Source organism: Pogonomyrmex barbatus, unplaced genomic scaffold (assembly GCF_055798465.1).
Source record: "Pogonomyrmex barbatus isolate J1 unplaced genomic scaffold, ASM5579846v1 scaffold3, whole genome shotgun sequence".
Taxonomy (NCBI): Eukaryota; Metazoa; Arthropoda; class Insecta; order Hymenoptera; family Formicidae; genus Pogonomyrmex; species Pogonomyrmex barbatus.
The window spans coordinates 7340164-7363674 of NW_028297127.1; the positions used below are offsets into that span (position 1 = coordinate 7340164).

At 25.5% G+C, this 23511-nt stretch overlaps 2 protein-coding genes and 2 long non-coding RNA genes across 18 annotated transcripts in view; 3 read left to right on the forward strand and 1 right to left on the reverse strand.

Annotated features, from left to right (window-relative positions):
• nAChRalpha4 (nicotinic acetylcholine receptor alpha4) overlaps positions 1 to 23511 on the forward strand; it is a 186700-nt gene that overhangs the window by 123565 nt on the left and 39624 nt on the right. The window lies entirely within an intron of this gene.
• LOC105429181 (uncharacterized) lies at positions 2392 to 5125 on the reverse strand. Of its 3 annotated transcripts, XM_089079981.1 has the most exons (5): positions 4927 to 5125; positions 4614 to 4824; positions 4230 to 4521; positions 3824 to 4110; positions 2392 to 3729 (listed from the first exon to the last, which is right to left on the reverse strand). In XM_089079981.1, exons 3-5 carry the CDS (start codon positions 4518 to 4520, stop codon positions 3414 to 3416), a joined length of 894 nt encoding a protein of 297 aa, XP_088936107.1. In that variant the 5' UTR covers position 4521; positions 4614 to 4824; positions 4927 to 5125; the 3' UTR covers positions 2392 to 3413. The 3 variants fall into 3 exon arrangements, with proteins under 3 accessions (XP_088936107.1, XP_011640285.2, XP_011640284.2); XM_011641983.2 differs by having other exon boundaries at positions 4230 to 4623; positions 4927 to 5123; XM_011641982.2 differs by having other exon boundaries at positions 4230 to 4824; positions 4927 to 5123.
• LOC148935972 (uncharacterized) lies at positions 12907 to 18235 on the forward strand. 2 transcript variants are annotated; one of them, XR_016139805.1, is made up of 5 exons: positions 12907 to 14228; positions 14577 to 14940; positions 15065 to 15351; positions 15440 to 17367; positions 17719 to 18235. It is a non-coding gene; the product is annotated as an uncharacterized LOC148935972 (long non-coding RNA). The 2 variants fall into 2 exon arrangements; XR_016139804.1 differs by having other exon boundaries at positions 15065 to 17367.
• On the forward strand, positions 18930 to 23021 carry LOC148935973 (uncharacterized). 2 transcript variants are annotated; one of them, XR_016139806.1, is made up of 3 exons: positions 18930 to 20781; positions 21124 to 21896; positions 21996 to 23021. It is a non-coding gene; the product is annotated as an uncharacterized LOC148935973 (long non-coding RNA). The 2 variants fall into 2 exon arrangements; XR_016139807.1 differs by having other exon boundaries at positions 21124 to 21487; positions 21613 to 23021.

Below are 23511 nucleotides of genomic sequence, written 5' to 3' on the forward strand. Positions count from 1 at the left end.
CGGCCTCGTTATTTTCTCTTATCTGTAGTCAAGAGCTAGTAGGTGGTTACTTTTGGCTCGACGGCGCCGACGATTTTTCATTTCCACCCCGGCTTCTACCCACATCGACTTACCACTATTCCGACTCGCACTGTTTTCATTCGCCTGAGAAAGAGATGCTTTCCACGCTATTAATATGTAACAAGTAATATCAAGAAAATGACTCTTGTACGGCAATAAGCGATATTAAAGATATTTTTTTTTTTTTTAATACTCTCGCATGTGTTTCCTTCATATTAAACATTTGCATATCACATAGTTCTAAATATTTTCTTAATATTTTTTAGATCTTTCTTGGATATCACAATAAGCTATTTCTTTATCTCCGGATATTCATTTTTATGAATTTTATTATATTTCTCTCTTTCGTTTATCCAAGGATATTTATAAGATATCCGTAGATATTCCTTGGGAACATCCCTTCAGCCTGCGTGTTTTGCGTGGTCGTACGCATTTTCTTTCCCCTAGCGGGGAATATTTTGAAGAAAGGTTTATCCCGCCGAAGAACGACGCTTACAGCTGACGTTCTTCCCGAAGCGCTCTTCCACGCAGAGTTATTGACGTAGCGTGGCATAAAAGCTCCGCTGTACGTTCCCTACGCGCTTTTTTCCCATTAACGTCCCCGGCACGTCGCGACTCGCCACAAAGGTTACTCGTTACTCGGTGAACTGGCATTGTAAAATGTTTTTTCTTTCCCGTCCCCTCCACGCGGGCGGTCGGCTTCTTTGTTTCTCCCAATGGGCCGAGCCCGCATTCGAACCATTTCTCTCCCCCCTTGTTCTATATCTCTCCCTCTCCTTCACGTTGAAAAAGCACGGCTATTAGTCGTACTTGCGCGTGGTTGAGGAACTATCGACCGCGCGTGCAATTAGCATCCGTCATTATGAAGAAACGAGCGGCAGTCGATTGTGTCCCGAAGTACTGCGGACGGAAGGTAATAGGAATGTTTGCGCAGAACGCGGCGTGTTTGCCTCCTCTCATTAATCCCTTCAATTGTCGCATTTCAATTGACCGAAAGAAAATATCAATTTGCCGAACAATTTTCTATACGCGACACGCGCTAGAAATTTATTTAACGGAATTTTTCGCGTAGACCGATTTTCGAACTGTCACAATCATCGACACACGGATTATCGATAGAAAATGACTTTCACATTTGTGCGGGAAAAATACCTGTCGTCCCGTAAATTGTATGGCTTTTCTCTACGTTTAATTTTTTATTTGTCGAATAAATTATATTAATTGCTGCCTTGTTTTACTCGAAACTATTCCCTTTTGATATTGGACGTTTCGCTGAAGTGCGATTCGACGGGGACATGAGAAAGCACAGAGCCAATCATTCATTCTATCTTTAACCGTTTATTGATTTTGATTCCGAGAAGCAGCCAACGCGAGAAGGAAACGCCAATCCATTATGCATCTGCTATCGCCATTTTCAAGCAAAAATATAAGTATGAAATATGTTTCACGTACTCTTGCAGTGTTCACGATAAAACACGTGAGATACGTTACGCAATATATTTATTTATATAATGTGCATATAATATACAACGTGTAACTTTTTTGCGCTACTTCTTATTTGATCATATTTATTACGCCGTACACGGAGGTGAGATTTTGCGCGGATTTAATTCGTATAATTTCGAGAAGTGGGCAATCGTCCGGGAAAACTTTGTCGCGATTATGCATAATACGCTTGTTTCTACGTTTCTACGTCGAGCGTTCAAATTTTCCACGGTGTCCTCATGGATTCAGCGCACGAGACGTGATACGAATGTGAACGGCCAACGAGAAAGTGGCGCGAAGAATTTGCGAACGACTTTTCGCGAGAGCGTCTCTCGTTTGGATGGCTGTCGAGTCGAGAACTGCTATCGCCATTCGCGATATCCCGAGATACGGATCTTCCGTCATGTCGGAAAAATGCTTGGAAGTTGCGCGATGTCAAGAGTCGTGGCTATTCCGTTTTTACGGAATATACTGGAATATACTGGCTACCTGACTAAAAAATGCAATGCTTGTTCATGTATCATGGTATAGTTACTCCTGTCAATAATATTGAAAGCTAAAGAATTTTACTGAATGAATATATGTATGTAGCTTCAAGAATATAAATATGTATGTACATATGTATATATGTAAGTACGTATGTACACACACACACACACACACACACACACACACACACACACACACACACACACACACACACTGCAAATTTTCCTGCAAATTTTCCTCCTCTAATTTTCTACCGATTTTCGCACAGAATATATCGGTTATCTTACCTAAGCTTGTACGAATAAACCGATAAAATGTATATAAGTAATTTTGATGAATAATGTACAAATGGAAAAATTTAGCGAAAAACAAGTATCTTTATTATGCTGCAATTTTCCCATAGATGTATAAAACAAATACTAAACAAGAGAAATATATACATTAAAATTATAGGGCACAATATAAAAATGCGTGAAACCTAATATATATAAAATGTAAACAATATAGGATATAAAAATCAAAATGTAAAGATATCTGTGAAATTAATTGTCATTTCAATTATGCTCAGATTTAGCGATTTTCGATATTGATACAACTAACATATACATTAAACATATATAATATCTCAAAAACAAGCATTAGATGTATTAAAATATAGCACTATACATATATGGATATGCATGTATATGTATATGTACAGTGTAATATGTATATGTATATGTATATGTATATGTATAATATGTATATGTATGTGTATATGATGTACGTACATAATTATATGTGTAATTATTATACATTTTATAATACAAGATGATAATATATTCAATATTATCTAAAATATTATATAAAAATTATACAAATGATAAAGCATCTAATTCAATGTAATTCTAATACAATACAATAATTTCTATTCAATACAAATTTTTCTATCTGCTTACAAAAAAGCTACAATTGAGCAGACACTCTATATACGCAGACACTCTATATATAGTTTCCGAATTAATGATGAGTCTTTCTTGTAAAATTTTTAATTCTCCCTAAAATAAACTTCTTATAAAATTAACGGTCGTGAAAATATCAAGGTTTGATATCTTCAAATAGTTCTTATATCTCTCATATAAGAATATACATCACATACATATAATAATAATAATACTGCTATCAATATTTTCATCATTGCGTGTCAATTAAAATAATTAAAACATTTATTAATATCTAATGGAATAATAATTAATAAAAAAATCGATTCACTAAAACACATTTAAGAAATATTCTCAAAATAGAAGTTTCCAAGTATCAAGTTTTTGATAATGTTAATGTATATTGTGAATCGTGATTGTTAATCTACTCTATAATAATTAAATGAAAAAATTATGCAATTAAATTATGCGATCATAAAAACAACGACGTGAACAAAAACAAAATTCAATAGTTAAATATAACCCTGGAGGCAAACCCTCTAAAATAAATCTTTCTAGAAAACGTGGATGGAAACAAATACGCGCTACAGAAATACGCTCTAAAGGATTATAGCCATAAAATATGAACATATGACTAATCGTACAGTATACTCCATACGATTTTACATAATAATCCAAACAAGGATGTCCACAATTGTTGCAATATTTCATATCAAATAAATGTCTAGTTATCTCATTTGGTATTGACAGTTCTCCTGCGAAATCAGATTGCCTCCTATAAAAAAACAATTAAATAATAATTTTGTTCTATATATTACATATCATGTAGATGTCACAAAATATATAAATAATAAAATAAAATAACAAACCATTGTTTTATAACTATTCTAGCTGAAAATTCAAAGAGACTTTGTGACTCTAATGGCATCATTATTTCTCTCAAAGGATAGTTAAGTGGATTACTCATAATATTTAGATATAAATTGTTTTTAAAAATACTTGTTGGCAAATACGCCAATTTGTTATTTGATACGTCTAAACTCATCAAATGTCTTAGAAATCCTAAAGCTTGTGGTAAATGTGTCAATCTGTTATGACTAATGCACAACTTTTTTAACTTTCTTAACATCATAATTTGTATCGGTAATACAGTCAACTATAAAAAACAATAAATTATTAAAAATGGTTATAATTAAGAATTATTTCGCAGACGACACAAAATGTTATTTAATAAACATGATAAAGAACGATAACTCTAAATTGATAATTACATACCAAATTTTTTGATAAATTTATATATATTAGATTGTTTCTTATAGGAATTTGTTCTAACCAAAGCCATTCATGGTTATTGTAATATCTAAGAAAATTATTTGATAAGTCAAGCTGCTCAAGACATGGTAAATTACCAATTTCCTTTGACAAGGCAAAAATCATACTATTTTGCAGAATTATACGTTTTAGAAATCGATACGTTGCGATATTATTTAAACCACTAGTTCGTAGAAACCTGTTTGCATACAATTCTACACTCCTCTTCCTCACCCACTTCCTCCACTTCCTCATCCTTTCTTTCAGATAATTTTCCTGTTTCTTAATTTGCCTTTTTGCAAAGATTTTACTTGTAATTTGAAGTAAGTGAAATAATATGAGACTCACGATATTCATACTGCAATTTAACGTCCAAAGATCATTTTTTCAGTGATTAGATCTATTTATGTTTATTTAATTTTTCTAAATTATGTTGTACGTATTATATTTGATATAGTCATCATTACAAGGTGAGAAAATCATATTAAACTTTCAACTTTCCGTTCTTAGCAAGTGAGCATTTTCATCAAAATTTATATTTATTTCACGTAGTTATTCACTAAATAAATTGACATGTACAAAATACTTTTATTTGTTCTATTTAATTTCATAAAATCAAATTAGATTTATTTAAAGAATATTTTGCAAAATTTTGTCTTACCTTTTCTTTTTTACCGCGTTTGCAAGAGATCGTACAATAGTCGTTTCTTTCTCCACAGAATTCCTATAATTATTAATTTAGAATACTGTGTTGTCTCGTGTCTTCAATACGAATGTAAGTAAAAATAAGTTCTATTGGGAATCTCGATATTATGTTTATGTCATTATTGTTTATCGTTTTGTATATCGATATAAATATAGATTTATTTAAATTTGAAGTTAACAGTTGAGTGCCACATAAAAGAATAGCACTAAAAAAAATAAAGAAAATTTTACAAAAACTGACAGTGTAACAGATGTATTAAATTTACATTTGTGTTGAATACATTAATATGCTACAAAGATTTAACAAATCATTTTTAAAATATAGGATTCATTATGTAGAGACTGTCTTTTCTATTCACTCAACTCGAAGCAGATTTATCGTAATAATTTTATAAAAAATGAATTAATGTATAAAAAGACCGTGTAAATAAATAAATAATATTATTGCATTACTTAATTCGTTTCTATTTAAAATAAGAAGAGCACGATAACACTAGCAAGTTTCTAATTGCTTTTTAACAAATACTCATGGCATTCGAACGATAAAAATTAACATTTCAAATTATTTCCAACTTTTGCAAAACTCTACGAAATCGCCACATTTATAATTGGGCTATTTGATTTCTCAACTTCTCCTCTTAATTTTTTATCAATGTTCGATATAATTTTTCAGTTATTTTATTCTCAATCGTCTAAACAAACCGATCCTGAAAAAACATAAGTAATTTTTACAAACGGAAATTTATCAAAAAAATTTGGCAAGAAAGTAAATATCTTTATTGTGTTGTAATTTTTCCATAGATGTACAAAAAAAATACTAAATTAAAGAAATATAATATGTACATTAAAAATATAAGGCAAAATATAAAATGCGTAAAATGCGATATATATAAGAAACAATAAAATAAACAATAAAAATAATATAAACAATAAAATATAAAAATCAAAATGTAAAGAAAAATCAAAATGTAAGTATGTATGGAATTAATTGTCATTTCAATTATCCTCAGTTTTAGCAATTTTCGATATTGATATCCATACAAGTGACATATACAATATACATATATAATATCGAAAAAACAAGCATTCGTTTTAAGTAGATATGTTAAAATATATTATATGTATATGCATGTATATGTATATGTACAGTGTACAGATATGTATATATATATATATATATATATATATATATGATGTACGTACATAATTATATGTGTAATTATTATATATTTTATAATACACGATGATAATATTAATTAATATTATATATTATGTAAATTATATTTAAATTATATTAATATTATATATTATGTAAATTATATTATATAAAAATTACATACAAATGATAAAGCATCTAATTCAATTTAATTCTAATACAATAATTTCTATTCAATACAAATTTTTTTATCTGCTTATACAAAAGCTACAACTGTGAGCTCTATATATGCGAGTTATATATGCGAATTATTACTGATGAGTCTTCTTTGTAAAACTTTCAATTCACTTCAAAATAAACTTCTTATAAAATTAACATGAAAATATCAAGGTTTGATATTTTCAAGGTTCTTATACCTTTCATATCAATCAGAATATGCATCACACATATGCATATCATAATAATAATAATATTGCTATATCAATGCTTTATCATTGCGTGTCAATTAAAACAATTAAAAACATTTATTAATACCTAATGGAATAATAATTAATAAACTAATAAAAAAATCGATTCACTAAAACACATTTAAAATATTCTTAAAAAATATTCTTAAAATAGAAGTTTCCAAGTATCAAGTCTTTGATAATGTATATTGTGAATCGTATTATCGTGATTGTTAATTTATTCTGCAATAATTAAATAAAAGAACTGAGGGATTATTAATTAATTAATTAAATTCATACAATGGCGCGAACAAAAATAAAATTCAACGCTTTTATCTAACTTTCCAGACCAGACTAAAATAAATTTTTCTAGAAAACATGGATAGAAACAAATACGCCCTACATATATAGGATTACGTCTTATAGGATAAGGCCCAAAAAGTATGAACGTATGAGTAATCGTATCGTATAGTCCAAACGATTTTACATAATATTCCAAACAAGGATTTCCACAATGGATGCAATATTTCATATCGAATAAATGTCTAGTTATCATAATTGGTATTGGTAGTTCTCCTGCGAAATCAGATTGCTTCCTACAAAATCACTTGAATAATAATTTTGTTCTATATATTACATATTATGTAAGACGACAAATATACAAAATATACAAATAATAAAATAAAATAGCAAACCATTGTTTTATAACTATTCTAGCTGAAAATTCAAAGAGACTTTGTGACTTTAATGGCATCACTATTTCCCTCGGATGATTAAGTGGATTATCCTTAATATTTAGATATAAATTATTTTTAAAAACACTTGATGGCAAATACGCCAATTTGTTATTTGATACGTCTAAATTAATTAAATTTCTTAGAAATCCTATAGCTTGTGGTAAATATGTCAATCTGTTATGACTAATGCACAACTTTTTTAACTTTCTTAACATCATAATTTGTATCGGTAATACAGTCAACTATAAAAAACAATAAATTGTTAAAAATGGTAATAATTAAGAATTATTTAGCAGATGACATAAAATACAATTTAAAATAAAGATAATAAAAAAGTATAATAATTGTAAAATAATAACTACATACCAAATTCCTTGGTAAATATAGGTACAATAAATTGTTCCGGATGGGAATTTGCTCTAGCCAAAACCATTTATGATTATAATATCCAAGATAATTACTTCTTAAATTAAGCTCTTCAAGAAATGGTAAGTTACCAATTTCCTTTGTCAAGGCAAAAATCATACAGTTTTCCATATTTATATATCGTAGAAATTGATATGTTATAACATTATTTAAAACAGTTCGTAGGAATTTGTTTGTATACCATTCCGTATTCTTATTTCCGTACCTTACTTCTTCCCTAAAATAATTCTTTTTTCGTCTTGCGACGAGTGTAATTTTATTTTGAAATTGATGGTGGCTCTCAATATTCATACTGCAACTTAATATACAAAAATATTACTTCGAATGTTTACAATCCAATGATTATATGTAGATTTATTTTATTTCTCTATATCATTATGTAAAGAAATGTTTTATATATAATGTATTTGATATTGTCATCATTATTCATAATAGAAAAAATTATATGAATCTTTTCTGATTAACAATAAATATTTTTATCAAAATTTGATTGATGTTGATCTTATGTTTATGTAGTGTAATTATTCGTTAAATACATAAATTAATGTGTATATGATATTTTTTATTTCACTTAAATTTTTAAAACCAGATTGTGTTTATTCAAAGAAAAATTTCTCGTTGAAAAATATTTTATTACCTTATTTCTTGTCTTCAGCTTGCAAAATGTTTTCTTTTCACAGAATTCTCTCCCGTTTATTAGGACATTGTGTTCTGCGTTTTCGATACGAAATAAGTAAGTAGAAAAATAAGTTATTCTATTGGGAATCTCGATATTATGTTTATTATAGCATTATTGTTTATCGTTTTGTATATCGATTTTGTATATCGATACAAATATAGATCTATTTAAATTTAAAATGAGATTAACAGGTAAGTACCACGTAAAAGAATAACACTAAAAAAAATAAAGAAAATGTTACCAAAAATGTTGCAGTGTACACAGATGTATTAACTTTTTGTATGTGCTAAATACATTTGTATGCCACAAAGATTTAACGAACCATTTCTAAAATATAGGATCCATTATGTAGAGATTGTCTATTCTACTCAAAACAGATTCAACTCAAAACAGATTTATCGTAATAATTTTATAAAAGATGAATTAATGTATAAAAAATCATGTAAATAAATAAACAATATTATTGCACTACTTAGTTCGTTTCTATAAAATAAGAAGATATTTTATAAGAAGATAATTTATTGTATTTATTAATATCATTCCATCAATATCATTTCATTAGATATTAATAATTGTTTTTAATTATTTTAATTAACAATGATAAAACGCAGTTGATAACAGTATTATTATTATTATTGTTGTGTGTGTGTGTGTGTGTGTGTGTGTGTGTGTGTGTGTGTGTGTGTGTGTGTGTGTGTGTGTGTGTGTGTGTGTGTGTGTGTGTGTGTGTGGAGTGTGTGTGTGTGTGGAGTGTGATGTATATTCTTATATGGAAGATCAAGATAAAAACTTTGAAAACATCAAACCTTGATATGTTCAAGTGCGTTAGTTTTATAAAAAGTTTATTTTGAGGAGAATTGAAAGTTTTGACAAGTTTGAAAGTTTGAGACAAGAAAGACTCATCATTAATAATTCAAAAATCCGCATATATAAAGCGTCTGCTCACAATTCTATCTGCTTCTCTGTAAGTAGATAGAAAAATTTATATTGAATAGAAATTGTATTAGAATTAGATTGAATTACATGCTTTATTATTTATATCTAATTTTTATATAACATAGATAATATTAAATATACTATTATCATGTTATATTATAAAATGTATAATAATTACACATACAATTATATACGTACATCATATATACATCATATATACATATTTGTACACTGTACATATATATGCATATATCCATATACATATAGTACTATCTTTTAATATACTACTAATCTACTAATGCTTGTTTTTCAGATATTGTACATGTTAGTTGTATCAATATCGAAAATCGCTATATCGCTAAATCTGAGCATAATTGAAATGACAATTAATTCCACAGACATCTTTACATTTTGATTTTTATATCTTATTAGTTACATTTTATGTATATCGGGTTTCACGCATTTTATATTTTTTCCTATTATTTTAATGTACAAATTATATTTTTCTAATTTAGTATATGTTTTATACATCTATGGAAAAATTATAATACAATAAAGATATTTACATCACGCTCTCTTGCCAAATTTTTTCGAGAAATTCCCGTTTGTAAAAATTATTTACATTTTTTTAGTATCGATTTGTTTACACGATTGACAATAAAATAATTGGAAAATTATATCGAAATTGATAGAAAATTAAGAGAAGAAGTTGAGAAATAAATGTGGCGATTTCGCAGAGATTTGCAGAAGTTGGAAATAGTAATAATAACTTGAAATGTTAATTTTTCTCATTCGAATGCCATGAGTATTTGTTAAAAAGCAGTTAGAAACTTGCTAATGTTATCGTTCTTTTCTTATTTTAAATGAAAACGAATTAAGTAGTGCAATAATATTGTTTATTTATTTACATGATTTTTTACATTAACTTATTTTTTATAAAATTATTATGATAAATCTACTTCGAGTTGAGTGAGTAGAATGAACAGTTTCTACATAATGAATCCTATATTTTAAAAATTGTTTGTTAAATCTTTGATATATTAATGTATTCAACACAAATGTAAATTTAATACATCTGTGTTACACTGTGTCAGTTTTTATAAAATTTTCTTTATTTTTTTTAGTGCTATTCTTTTATGTGGCATTCAACTGTTAACCTCACTTTAAATTTAAATAGGTCTATATTTATATTGATATACAAAACGATAAACAATAATGACATAAAGATAATATCGAGATTCTCAATAAAATTTAGTTTTACCTACATTTGTATTGAAGACACGAGACAACACAGTATTCTAAATTAATAATTGTAAGAATTCTGTGGAGAGAGAAATGACTATTGTACGATCTTTTGCGGTAGAAAAGAAAAGGTAAGACAAAATTTTGCAAAAAATTCTTTAAATAAATGTAATTTTTTTTTTATGAAATTAAATAAAACAAATAAAAGTATTTTGTACATATCAATTTACTTAGTGAATAATTACGTGAAGTAAACATAAATTTTGGCGAAAATGCTCATTTACTTAAGAACGGAAAGTTGAAAGTTTAATATGATTTTCTCATTTTGTAATGATGACTATATTAAATATAATACATACAACATAATTTAGAAAAATTAAATAAACATAAATAGATTTAATCACTGAAAAATAATCTTTGGACGTTAAATTGCAGTATGAATATCGTGAGCCTCATATTATTTCATTTATTTCAAAATGCAAATAAAATCTTTGCAAAAAGGCGAATTAAGAAACAGAAAAATTATCTGAAAGAAAGGATGAGGATGATGATTGTAAAATCGTATGCAAACAATCGTATGCAATTTTTATTAGTGGCTTTAAATATTATCGCAATGTATCGATTTCTAAAATATATAATTGTGCAAAATAGTATGATTTTTGCTTTGCCAGAGGAAATTGGTAATTTACCATATCTTGAAAAGCTTGACTTATCAAATAATTTTCTTGGATATTATAATAACTGTGAATGATTTTGGTTAGAACAAATTTCTATAAGAAACAATCTAATGTATCTAAATTTGTCAAGGAATTTGGTATGTAGTTATCATTTTATAATTATCATTGTTTTTTATCATGTTTTTTAAATAACATTCTATGTCATCTACGAAATAATTTTTAATTATTTCCACTTTTAATAATTTATTATTATTCATTCAGTTGACTGCATTCAGTTGACCAGTACAAATCATGATGTTAAAAAAGTTACGTGTATTGCACATTTGTAACAACAAATTGACATATTTACCACACTCTATAGGAATTCTAAAAAAATTGATCAATTTGGACATATCAAACAATGAATTGTATTTACCAGCAAATGTTTTTTAAAGAGAAGTTATATCTGAATGCTTTGGGTAATTCCGTTTGGAATTCACCTGGAAAGAAAGATATTATCAGAAAATAAACTGCTAAGTCTCTTTGAAAATTCAGCTAGAATAATTATAAAACAATGGTTTGATATTTTATTTTATAAATTTGTATATTTTATCTTACACGATATGTAATATATAGGACAAAATGATTATTTAAGTGTTTTTTGTAGGAGACAATCTGATTTTTTAGGAGAACTATCAATAAGAAATAGATTGACTCGACGTTTATTTGATATGAAGTTTTGCATTTACTGTAAAAATCCTTGTTTAGAACATTATATAAAATTGTTTGTGAAGTACACAGGTTATATTCATTTTTGTCCAATTCCAAACGAATTTACTGTTGTCATTTCATCCGAATCAGCGCTGGACATTGAATATGTTTGTCCACGTTATTGTATTCGTATGCTATATCTTTGAAAAAATGATTATCTCGTACAATAGAGTTAGAACAAGACGTGTATAAGAATATCTTATATGAATATCTTATATTAAAGATTATTTGTCTAATATGATTCACAAATATACATTAATATTATTAGAATTGGGAATTTTAAAACATTTTACAATATTTGTTTTAAAAAAAAAACCAATGTTTCTATTAGCATTAATCATTAGATATTAGATATTCTTTTTAATAATTGATGCGTACAGATATTGAAACATTGATAACAATAATATTATTGTAAAATGCATATGCATAGATATCATATTACAAAAATTACAAAAATATGTATATTCTTTGTATGGAGGATATAAGAGTATTGAAGTTAAATCTTGATATTCGACTCATGTCCGTTTTATTTCAAGAGTTTTATTTCAAGAGTTTCATAGGGGAATTGAAGATTTTACATAAAAGACTCATAATTAATGTCTCAGAAATTCGCGTATATAACAACTGCAGATAATTCTAACTTTTCTTAGGCAGATAGAAAAATTTTTACTGATTAAAAATTGATATATTAGAAACGGATATTTTATTATTTGTATATAATTTTTGTAATATGATATAGATAATATTACATATATATGATATATTATTATTATATTGTAAAATGTATAAACTATATGTATTATAAATGTGTAAAATTATTTATATATATATATATATATATATAAAAATAAATAATTACACACACGTACGTGGGTGTATGTATGTATGCATGTATACGTATATGTGTGTCCATAATTATATGTATACGTATATGTGTGTATACAATTATATATATAATTTTATACATTTATACTGCATATAATTTATACATTTTACAATAAGTTTGTGAAATATTGTATTACATATCGGTTGTATTAATATCGGTTCGTGGTCGGGCCCCGCCGTGACGCACACCCTCCCTTCTTATTGGCTTTATAATCGTTAAAACTGAACGTAACAACATGATGAACAAATAAAATGATCGATATTAATAGCAATTGTTTTAACACAATTAATTCCATAGATTTATCTACATTTTGATTTTTATATCTTGTTACTTATATTTTATGTTTATCGTGTATTTATGCGTTTTTATATTTTACAATATAGTTTTAATGTATACTTGTACTGATATCTCTCTAATTTGGTATCTATTTTATATATTTATGGAAAAATTGCAACACAATAAAGATATTTACATTATACTTTTTTACCAAATTTTTTCGAGAGATTCCCAAAAGTTCCAAGAGATTTCTGAGAATTTGTAAAAATTACTTGTATATACTTGTATTTTGTCAGCATCGATTTGTTTATACGATTGACAATAAAATAATCGGAAAATTATATCGAATATCGATAGGAAATTAAAAGGAGAAGTTGAGAAATCGAATGACGCAATCATAAATATGGCGATTTCGCAGAAGTTGGAAACAGTAATAATAACTTGAAGTGTTAATTTTTATCGTTTGAGTGCCATAAGTATTTGTTAAAAAATAGTTAGAAACTTGCTAGTTTTATCATGCTTTTCTTATTTTATATAGAAACGAATTAAGTAATGTAATAATACTGTTTATTTATTTACACGATTTTTTTATACATTAATTCATTTTTTATAAAATTATTACGATAAATCTGCTTCGAGTTGAATGAGTAGAATGCACAGTCTGTACATAATGGATCCTATTTTAAAAATAATTTGTTAAATTTTTGTGGCATATTAATGTATTCAACACATATGTAAAATTAATACATATGTGTTACATTACATCATGTTTCGTAACATTTTCTTTATTTTCTTTTAGTGGCACTCTATGTGGTATTCTTTTATATGGCATTCAACTGTTAAGCTCATTTTAAATTTAAATAAATCTATACTATATTGATATACGAAACGATAAACAATAATGATATAAACATAACATCAAGATTCCCAATAGAACTTACTTTTATACTTACTTATTTCGAAGACGCAGGATACAATGTCCTAATGAATGATGAGAATTCTGTGAAAAGAAAATATCTATTTTGCAAGCTGAAAACAAGAAATAAGGTAATAAAATATTTTTCAACGAGAAATTTTTCTTTGAACAAATATAATCCGGTTTTAAAAATTTAAGTGAAATAAAAAATATCGTAGGCACATTAATTTATATACTTAACAAATAATTACATGACATAAACACGAGATAAACATCAATCAAATTTTGATAAATATTTTTGAATATTAATTTATTGTTAACCAGAAAAGTTTCATATAATTTTTTCTATTATGAATAATGATGACAATATCAAATACATTATATATAAAACATTTCTCTATATAACGATATAGAGAAATAAAATAAATCTACATATAATTGGATTGTAAACATTGGAAGTAATATTTTTGTATATTAAGTTGCAGTATGAATGTTGAGAGCCACCATCAATTTCAAAATAGAATTACACTCGTCGCAAAAAGACGAAAAAAGAATTATTTTAGTTGGGAAGAAGTAAGATACAGAAATAAGAATACGGAATGGTATACAAACAAATTCCTACGAATTGTTTTAAATAATGTTATAACATATCAATTTCTACGATATATAAATTTGGAAAACTGTATGATTTTTGCCTTGACAAAAGAAATTGGTAATTTACCATTTCTTGAAAAGCTTGATTTAAGAAATAATTATCTTGGATATTATAATCATAAATGGTTGTGGCTAGAGCAAATGCCCATCCGGAACAATTTAACGTACCTATATTTACCAAGGAATTTGGTATGTAGTTATTATTTTACAATTATTATACTTTTTTATTATCTTTATTTTAAATTGTATTTTATGTCATCTGCTAAATAATTCTTAATTATTATCATTTTTAATAATTTATTATTTTTTATAGTTGACTGTATTACCGATACAAATTATGATGTTAAGAAAGTTAAAAAAGTTGTGCATTAGTTATAACAGATTGATATATTTACCACAAGCTATAGGATTTCTAAGAAATTTAATTAATTTAGACGTATCAAATAACAAATTGGCGTATTTGCCATCAAGTGTTTTTAAAAATAATTTATATCTAAATATTATGAATAATCCACTTAACTATTATCCGAGGGAAATAATGATGTCATTAGAGTCACAAAGTCTCTTTGAATTTTCAGCTAGAATAATTATAAAACAATGGTTTGCTATTTTATTTTATTATTTGGATATTTTGTCTTACATGATATATAATACATAGGACAAAATTATTATTCAAGTGATTTTGTAGGAAGCAATCTGATTTCGCAGGAGAACTATCAATACCAATTACAATAACTAGACGTTTATTTGATATGAAATATTGCATCCGTTGTGGAAATCCTTGTTTGGAATATTATGTAAAATCATTTGGACTATACGGTACGATTACTCGTACGTTCATACTTTTTGGGCCTTATCCTATAGGACGTAATCCTATAGGACGTATTTGTTTCTATCCATGTTTTCTAGAAAAATTTATTTTAGTCTGGTCTGGAACATTAGATAAAAGCGTTGAATTTTATTTTTGTTCGCGCCATTGTATGAATTTAATTAATAATCCCTCAGGTCTTTCATTTAATTATCGCAGAATAGATTAACAATCACGATAATACAATTCACAATATACATTAACATTATCAAAGACTTGATACTTGGAAATTTCTATTTTAAGAATATTTTTTAAGAATATTTTAAATGTGTTTTAGTGAATCGATTTTTTTATTAGCATTAATTATTATTTCATTAGGTATTAATAAATGTTTTTAATTGTTTTAATTGACGCGCGATGATAAAGCATTGATATAGCAATATTATTATTATTATGATATGCATATGTGTGATGTATATTCAGATTGATATGAAAGGTATAAGAACCTTGAAAATATCAAATCTTGATATTTTCATGTTAATTTTATAAGAAGTTTATTTTGAAATGAATTGAAAGTTTTACAAAGAAGACTCATCAGTAATAATTCGCAATATTTCGCATATATAACTCGCATATATAGAGCTCACAGTTGTAGCTTTTGTATAAGCAGATAGAAAAATTTGTATTGAATAGAAATTATTGTATTAGAATTAAATTGAATTAGATGCTTTATCATTTGTATGTAATTTTTATATAATATAATTTACATAATATATAATATTAATATAATTTAAATATAATTTACATAATATATAATATTAAGTATATTATCATCGTGTATTATAAAATATATAATAATTACACATATAATTATCTATGTACATTATATATATATATACATATCTGTACACTGTACATATACATATATATGCATATATATGCATATACATATAATATATTTTAACATATCTACTTAAAACGAATGCTTGTTTTTGAGACATTATATATGTATATTGTATATGTCACTTGTATGGATATCAATATCGAAAATTGCTAAAACTGAGGATAATTGAAATGACAATTAATTCCATACATACTTACATTTTGATTTTTCTTTACATTTTGATTTTTATATTTTATTGTTTATATTGTTTTTATTGTTTATTTCATTGTTTCTTATGTATATCGTATTTTACGCATTTTATATTTTGCCTTATATTTTTAATGTACATATTACATTTCTCTAATTTAGTATTTGTTTTGTACATCTATGGAAAAATTACAACACAATAAAGATATTTACGCTTTCTTGCCAAATTTTTTCGATAAATTTCTGTTTGTAAAAATTACTTATATGTTTTTTCAGAATCGGTTTGTTTAGACGATTGAGAACAAAATAACTGGAAAATTATATTAAACATTGATAAAAAATTAAGAGGAGAAGTTGCAAAATCAAATAGCGCAATCATAAATGTGGCGATTTCATTAATGTATTCAATACATATGTAAAATTAATACATCTGTTACACTACATTTTTCGTAACATTTTCTTTATTTTCTTTTAGTGCTATTCTTTTATATGGCACTCAACTGTTGAGATCATTTTAAATTTAAATAGGTCTCTATTTATATCGATATATCGAAATGGTAAACAATAATGACATAAACATAATATCGAGATTCCCAATAGAACTTACTTTTATACTTACTTATTTCGTATCAAAGACGCGGGATACAATGTCCTAATGAACGGTGAGAATTCTGTGAAAAGAAAATATCTATTTTGCAAGCTGAAGACAAGAAATAAGGTAATAAAATATTTTTCAACGAGAAATTTTTCTTTGAATAACTATAATCTGGTTTTAAAAATTTAAGTGAAATAAAAAATATCGTAGGCACATTAATTTATATACTTAACGAATAATTATACGACATAAACGATATAAATGAGATAAACATCAATCAAATTTTAATAAAAAAATATTAATTTATTGTTAATCAAAAAGTTTCATATAATTTTTTCTATTATGATAATAATGATGACAATATTAAATATATTATATATAATATTTCTGTATATATCGATATAGAGAAATAAAATAAATCTACATATAATCATTGGATTGTAAACATTGGAAATAATATTTTTGTATATTAAGTTGCAGTATGAATGTTGAGAGCCACCATCAATTTCAAAATAGAATTACACTTGTCGCAAAAAGACGAAAAAAGAATTATTTTAGTTGGGAAGAAATAAGGTATGAAAATAAGAGTACGGAATGGTATACAAACAAATTCCTACGAACTGTTTTAAACAATGTTATAACATATCAATTTCTAAGATATATAAATATGGAAAACTGTATGATTTTTGCCTTGACAAAAGAAATTGGTAATTTATCATTTCTTGAAAAGCTTGATTTAAGAAATAATTATCTTGGATATTATAATCATAAATGGTTGTGGCTAGAGCAAATTCCCATCCGGAAGAATTTATTGTACCTATATTTACCAAGGAATTTAGTACGTAGTTATTATTTTGCAATTATTATTGTTTTTTATTGTCTTTATTTGTAAATTTTATTTTATGCCGTCTGCGAAATAATTCTTAATTATTACCATTTTTAATAATTTTTAATAATTGTTTTTTATAGTTGACTGTATTACCGATACAAATTATGATGTTAAGAAAGTTAAAAAAGTTGTGCATTAGTCATAACAGATTGATATATTTACCACAAGCTATAGGATTTCTAAGAAATTTAATTGATTTAGACGTATCAAATAACAAATTGGCGTATTTGCCATCAAGTGTTTTTAAAAATAATTTATATCTAAATATTAAGAATAATCCACTTAACTATCATCCGGAGGAAATAATGATGCCATTAGAATCACAAAGTCTCTTTGAATTTTCAGCTAGAATAATTATAAAACAATGGTTTGCTATTATTTTATTATTTGTATATTTTGTCTTACATGATATGTAATATATAGGACAAAATTATCATTCATGATTTTGTAGGAAGCAATCTGATTTCGCAGGAGACCTACCAATACCAATTATAATAACTAGACATTTATTCGATATGAAATATTGCATCCGTTGTGGGAATCCTTGTTTGGAATATTATGTAAAATTATTTGGTCTATACGGTACGATTACTCGTACATTCATACTTTTTGGGCCTTATCCTATAGGACGTAATCCTATAGGGCGTATGTGTTTCTGTCCATGTTTTCTAGAAAAATTTATTTTAATCTGGTCTGGAAGGTTACATAAAACTGTTGAACTTTATTTTTGTTCGCGCAATTGTATGAATGTAACGAATAATCCCTCAGTTCTCTTATTTAATTATCGCAGAATAGATTAACAATCACGATAATACGATTTACAATATACATTAACATTATCAAAGACTTGATACTTGGAAATTTCTATTTTAAGAATTTTTTAAATGTTTTTTAGAGAATCGATTTTTTTATTAGCATTAATTATTATTCCATTAGGTATTAATAAATGTTTTTAATTGTTTTAATTGACGCGCAATGATAAAGCATTGATAGCAATATTATTATTATGATATGCATATGTGTGATGTATATTCTGACTAATATGAAAGGTATAAGAACCTTGAAAATATCAAATCTTGATATTTTCATGTTAATTTTATAAGAAGTTTATTTTGAAGTGAATTGAAAGTTTTACAAAGAAGACTCATCAGTAATAATTCGTATATATAACTCGCATATATAGAGCTCACAATTGTAGCTTTTGTATAAGCAGATAGAAAAATTTGTATTGAATAGAAATTATTGTATTAGAATTAAATTGAATTAGATGCTTTATCATTTGTATGTAATTTTTATATAATATAATTTACATAATAGATAATATTAATATAATTTAAATATAATTTACATAATATATAATATTAATATAATTTAAATATAATTTACATAATATATAATATTAAGTATATTATCATCGTGTATTATAAAATATATAACAATTACACATATAATTATCTATGTACATTATATAAATATACATATCTGTACACTGTACATATACATATACATGCATATACATATAATATATTTTAACATATCTACTTAAAACGAATGTTTTTGAGATATTATATATGTATATTGTATATGTCACTTGTATGGATGTTAATATTGAAAATTGCTAAAACTGAGGATAATTGAAATGAAAATTAATTCCACACATATCTTTACATTTTGATTTTTATATTTTATTGTTTACATTGTTTATTTTATTGTTTCTTATGTATATCGTATTTTACTCATTTTATATTTTGCCTTATATTTTTAATGTACATATTATATTTCTCTAATTTAGTATTTGTACATCTATGGAAAAATTACAACACAATAAAGATATTTACGCTTTCTTGCCAAATTTTTTCGATAAATTTCCGTTTGTAAAAATTACTTATATGTTTTTTCAGAATTGATTTGTTTAGACGATTGAGAATAAAATAACTGGAAAATTATATTGAACATTGATAAAAAATTAAGAGGAGAAATCAAATAGCGTAATTATGAATGTGGCGATTTGTAGAAATTTGCAGAAGTTGGAAATAGTAATAACTTGAGATGTTAATTTTTATAGTTCGAATGCCATGAGTATTTGTTAAAAAGCAGTTAGAAACTTGTTAATGTTATCATGCTCTTCTTATTTTAAATAGAAACGAATTAAGTAGTAGCAATAATTTTGTTTATTTATTTACACGTTTTTTTATACATTAACTCATTTTTTATAAAATTATTACGACAAATCTGCTTCGAGTTGAGTAGAATGGACAGTCTCTACATAATGGATCCTATATTTTAAAAATGATTTGTAAAAATGATTTTAAATTTTTGTGGCATATTAATGTATTCAATACATATGTAAAATTAATACATCTGTGTTACACTACATTTTTCGTAACATCTTCTTTATTTTCTTTTAGTGCTATTCTTTTATATGGCACTCAACTGTTGAGCTCATTTTAAATTTAAATAGGTCTCTATTTATATCGATATACGAAACGGCAAACAATAATGACATAAACATAATATCGAGATTCTCAATAGAATTTACTTTTATACTTACTTTTTTCGTATCGAAGACGCGGGACAATGTCCTAATGAACGGTGAGAATTCTGTGAAAAGAAAATATCTATTTTGCAAGCTGAAGACAAGAAATAAGGTAATAAAATATTTTTCAACGAGAAATTTTTTTTTGAATAAATATAATCTGGTTTTAAAAATTTAAGTGAAATAAAAAATATCGTAGGCACATTAATTTATATACTTAACAAATAATTATACGACCTAAACATAAGATCAACATCAATCAAATTTTGATAAAAATATTAATTTATTGTTAACCAAAAAGTTTCATATAATTTTTTCTATTATGATAATAATAATGACAATATCAAATACATTATATATAACATTTCTCTATATAACGATATAGAGAAATAAAATAAATCTACATATAATCATTGGATTGTAAACATTGGAAGTAATATTTTTGTATATTAAGTTGCAGTATGAATATTGAAAGCCACCATCAATTTCAAAATAGAATTACACTCGTTGCAAAAAGACGAAAAAAGAATTATTTTAGTTGGGAAGAAGTAAGGTACGGAAATAAGAATACGGAATGGTATACAAACAAATTCCTACGAACTGTTTTAAATAATGTTATAACATATCAATTTCTACGATATATAAATATGGAAAACTGTATGATTTTTGTCTTGACAAAAGAAATTGGTAACTTACCATTTCTTGAAGAGCTTGATTTAAGAAATAATTATCTTGGATATTATAATCATAAATGGTTGTGGCTAGAGCAAATTCCCATCCGGAAGAATTTATTGTACCTATATTTACCAAGGAATTTGGTGCGTAGTTATTATTTTGCAATTATTATTGTTTTTTATTATTTTTACTTGTAAAGTATATTTTATGTCGTCTGCTAAATAATTCTTAATTATTATCATTTTTAATAATTTATTATTTTTTATAGTTGACTGTATTACCGATACAAATTATGATGTTAAGAAAGTTAAAAAAGTTGTGCATTACTCATAACAGATTGACATATTTACGACAAGCTATAGGATTTCTAAGAAATTTAATTAATTTAGACGTATCAAATAACAAATTGGCGTATTTGCCATCAAGTGTTTTTAAAAATAATTTATATCTAAATATTAAGGATAATCCACTTAATCATCCGAGGGAAATAGTGATGCCATTAGAATCACAAAGTCTCTTTGAATTTTCAGCTAGAATAGTTTTAAAACAATGGTTTGCTATTTTATTTTATTATTTGTATATTTTGTATATTTGTCGTCTTACATAATATGTAATATATAGGACAAAATTATTATTCAAGTGATTTTGTAGGAAGCAATCTGATTTCGCAGGAGAACTACCAATACCAATTATGATAACTAGACATTTATTTGATATGAAATATTGCATCTGTTGTGAAAATCCTTGTTTGGAATATTATGTAAAATTGTTTGGACTATACGATACGGTTACTCGTACGTTCATACTTTATCCTGTAGGACGTAATCCTGTAGGGCGTATTTGTTTCTATCCATGTTTTCTAGAAAAATTTATTTTAGTCTGTTCTGGAAGTTTTCATAAAACCGTTGAGTTTTATTTTTGTTCGCGCCATTGTATAAATTTAATTAATTCCTTAATTCTTTTTTTTTATTATCGCAGAATAGATTAACAATCACGATAATACGATTCACAATATACATTAACATTATCAAAGACTTGATACTTGGAAATTTCTATTTTAAGAATATTTTTTAAGAATATTTTAAATGTGTTTTAGTGAATCGATTTTTTTATTAGCATTAATTATTATTTTATTAGGTATTAATAAATGTTTTTAGTTGTTTTAATTGACACGCGATGATAAAGCATTGATAGCAATATTATTATTATGATATGCATATGTCATGTATATTCTGATGTATATTCTGATCTTGATAAGGTATAAGAATCTTGAAAATATCAAACATTGACGCAAATATCAAACATTGTGCGTTAGTTTTATAAAAAGTTTATTTTGAGGTGAATTGAAAGTTTTACAAGAAAGAAAGACTCATCAATAATAATCAGTAATTCGCATATATAACTCGCATATATAGAGCGTCTGCTCACAATTGTAGCTTTTCTGTAAGCAGATAGAAAAATTTGTATTGAATAGAAATTGTATTAGAATTAAATTGAATTAGATGCTTTATCATTTGTATGTAATTTTTATATAATATAATTTACAAAGTATATAATATTAATATAATTTAAATATAATTTACATAATATATAATATTAAGTATATTATCATCGTGTATTATAAAATATATAATAATTACACATATAATTATATACATCATATATATATATATATATATATATATATTTTAACATATCTACTTAAAACATATCTACTTAAATGCTTGTTTTTGAGATATTATATATGTATGTTGTATATGTCACTTGTATGGATGTCAATATCGAAAATTGCTAAAACTGAGGATAATTGAAATGACAATTAATTCCACACAAATCTTTACATTTTGATTTTTATATTTTATTATTTACATTGTTTTAATTGTTTATTTTATTATTTCTTATGTATATCGTATTTTACGCATTTTTATATTTTGTCCTATATTTTTAATATACATATTATATTCCTCTAATTTAGTATTGTTTTATACATCTATGAGAAAATTGCAAAATAATAAAAATATTTGTTTTTTGCTAAATTTTTTTATTTACATACATTATTCATCAAAATTACTTATACATTTTATCGGTTTGTTTGTACATTAAATATTTTATCGGTTTGTTTGTACAAGCGACAGTGAGATAACTGGAAAATTTTGTGCAAAAATCG

What these genes read in the sequence shown, in the direction of transcription:
- LOC105429181 (XM_011641983.2), bottom strand. Translation starts at nt 4,622, where the DNA reads ATGAATATCGTGAGTCTCATATTATTTCACTTACTTCAAATTACAAGT. An exon ending in TAAATTTATCAAAAAATTTG is followed by an intron (nt 4,111 to 4,229) that starts GTATGTAATTAT and finishes TGTTTTTTATAG; the next exon opens with TTGACTGTATTACCGATACA. An exon ending in AGAATAGTTATAAAACAATG is followed by an intron (nt 3,730 to 3,823) that starts GTTTGTTATTTT and finishes GTTTTTTTATAG; the next exon opens with GAGGCAATCTGATTTCGCAG.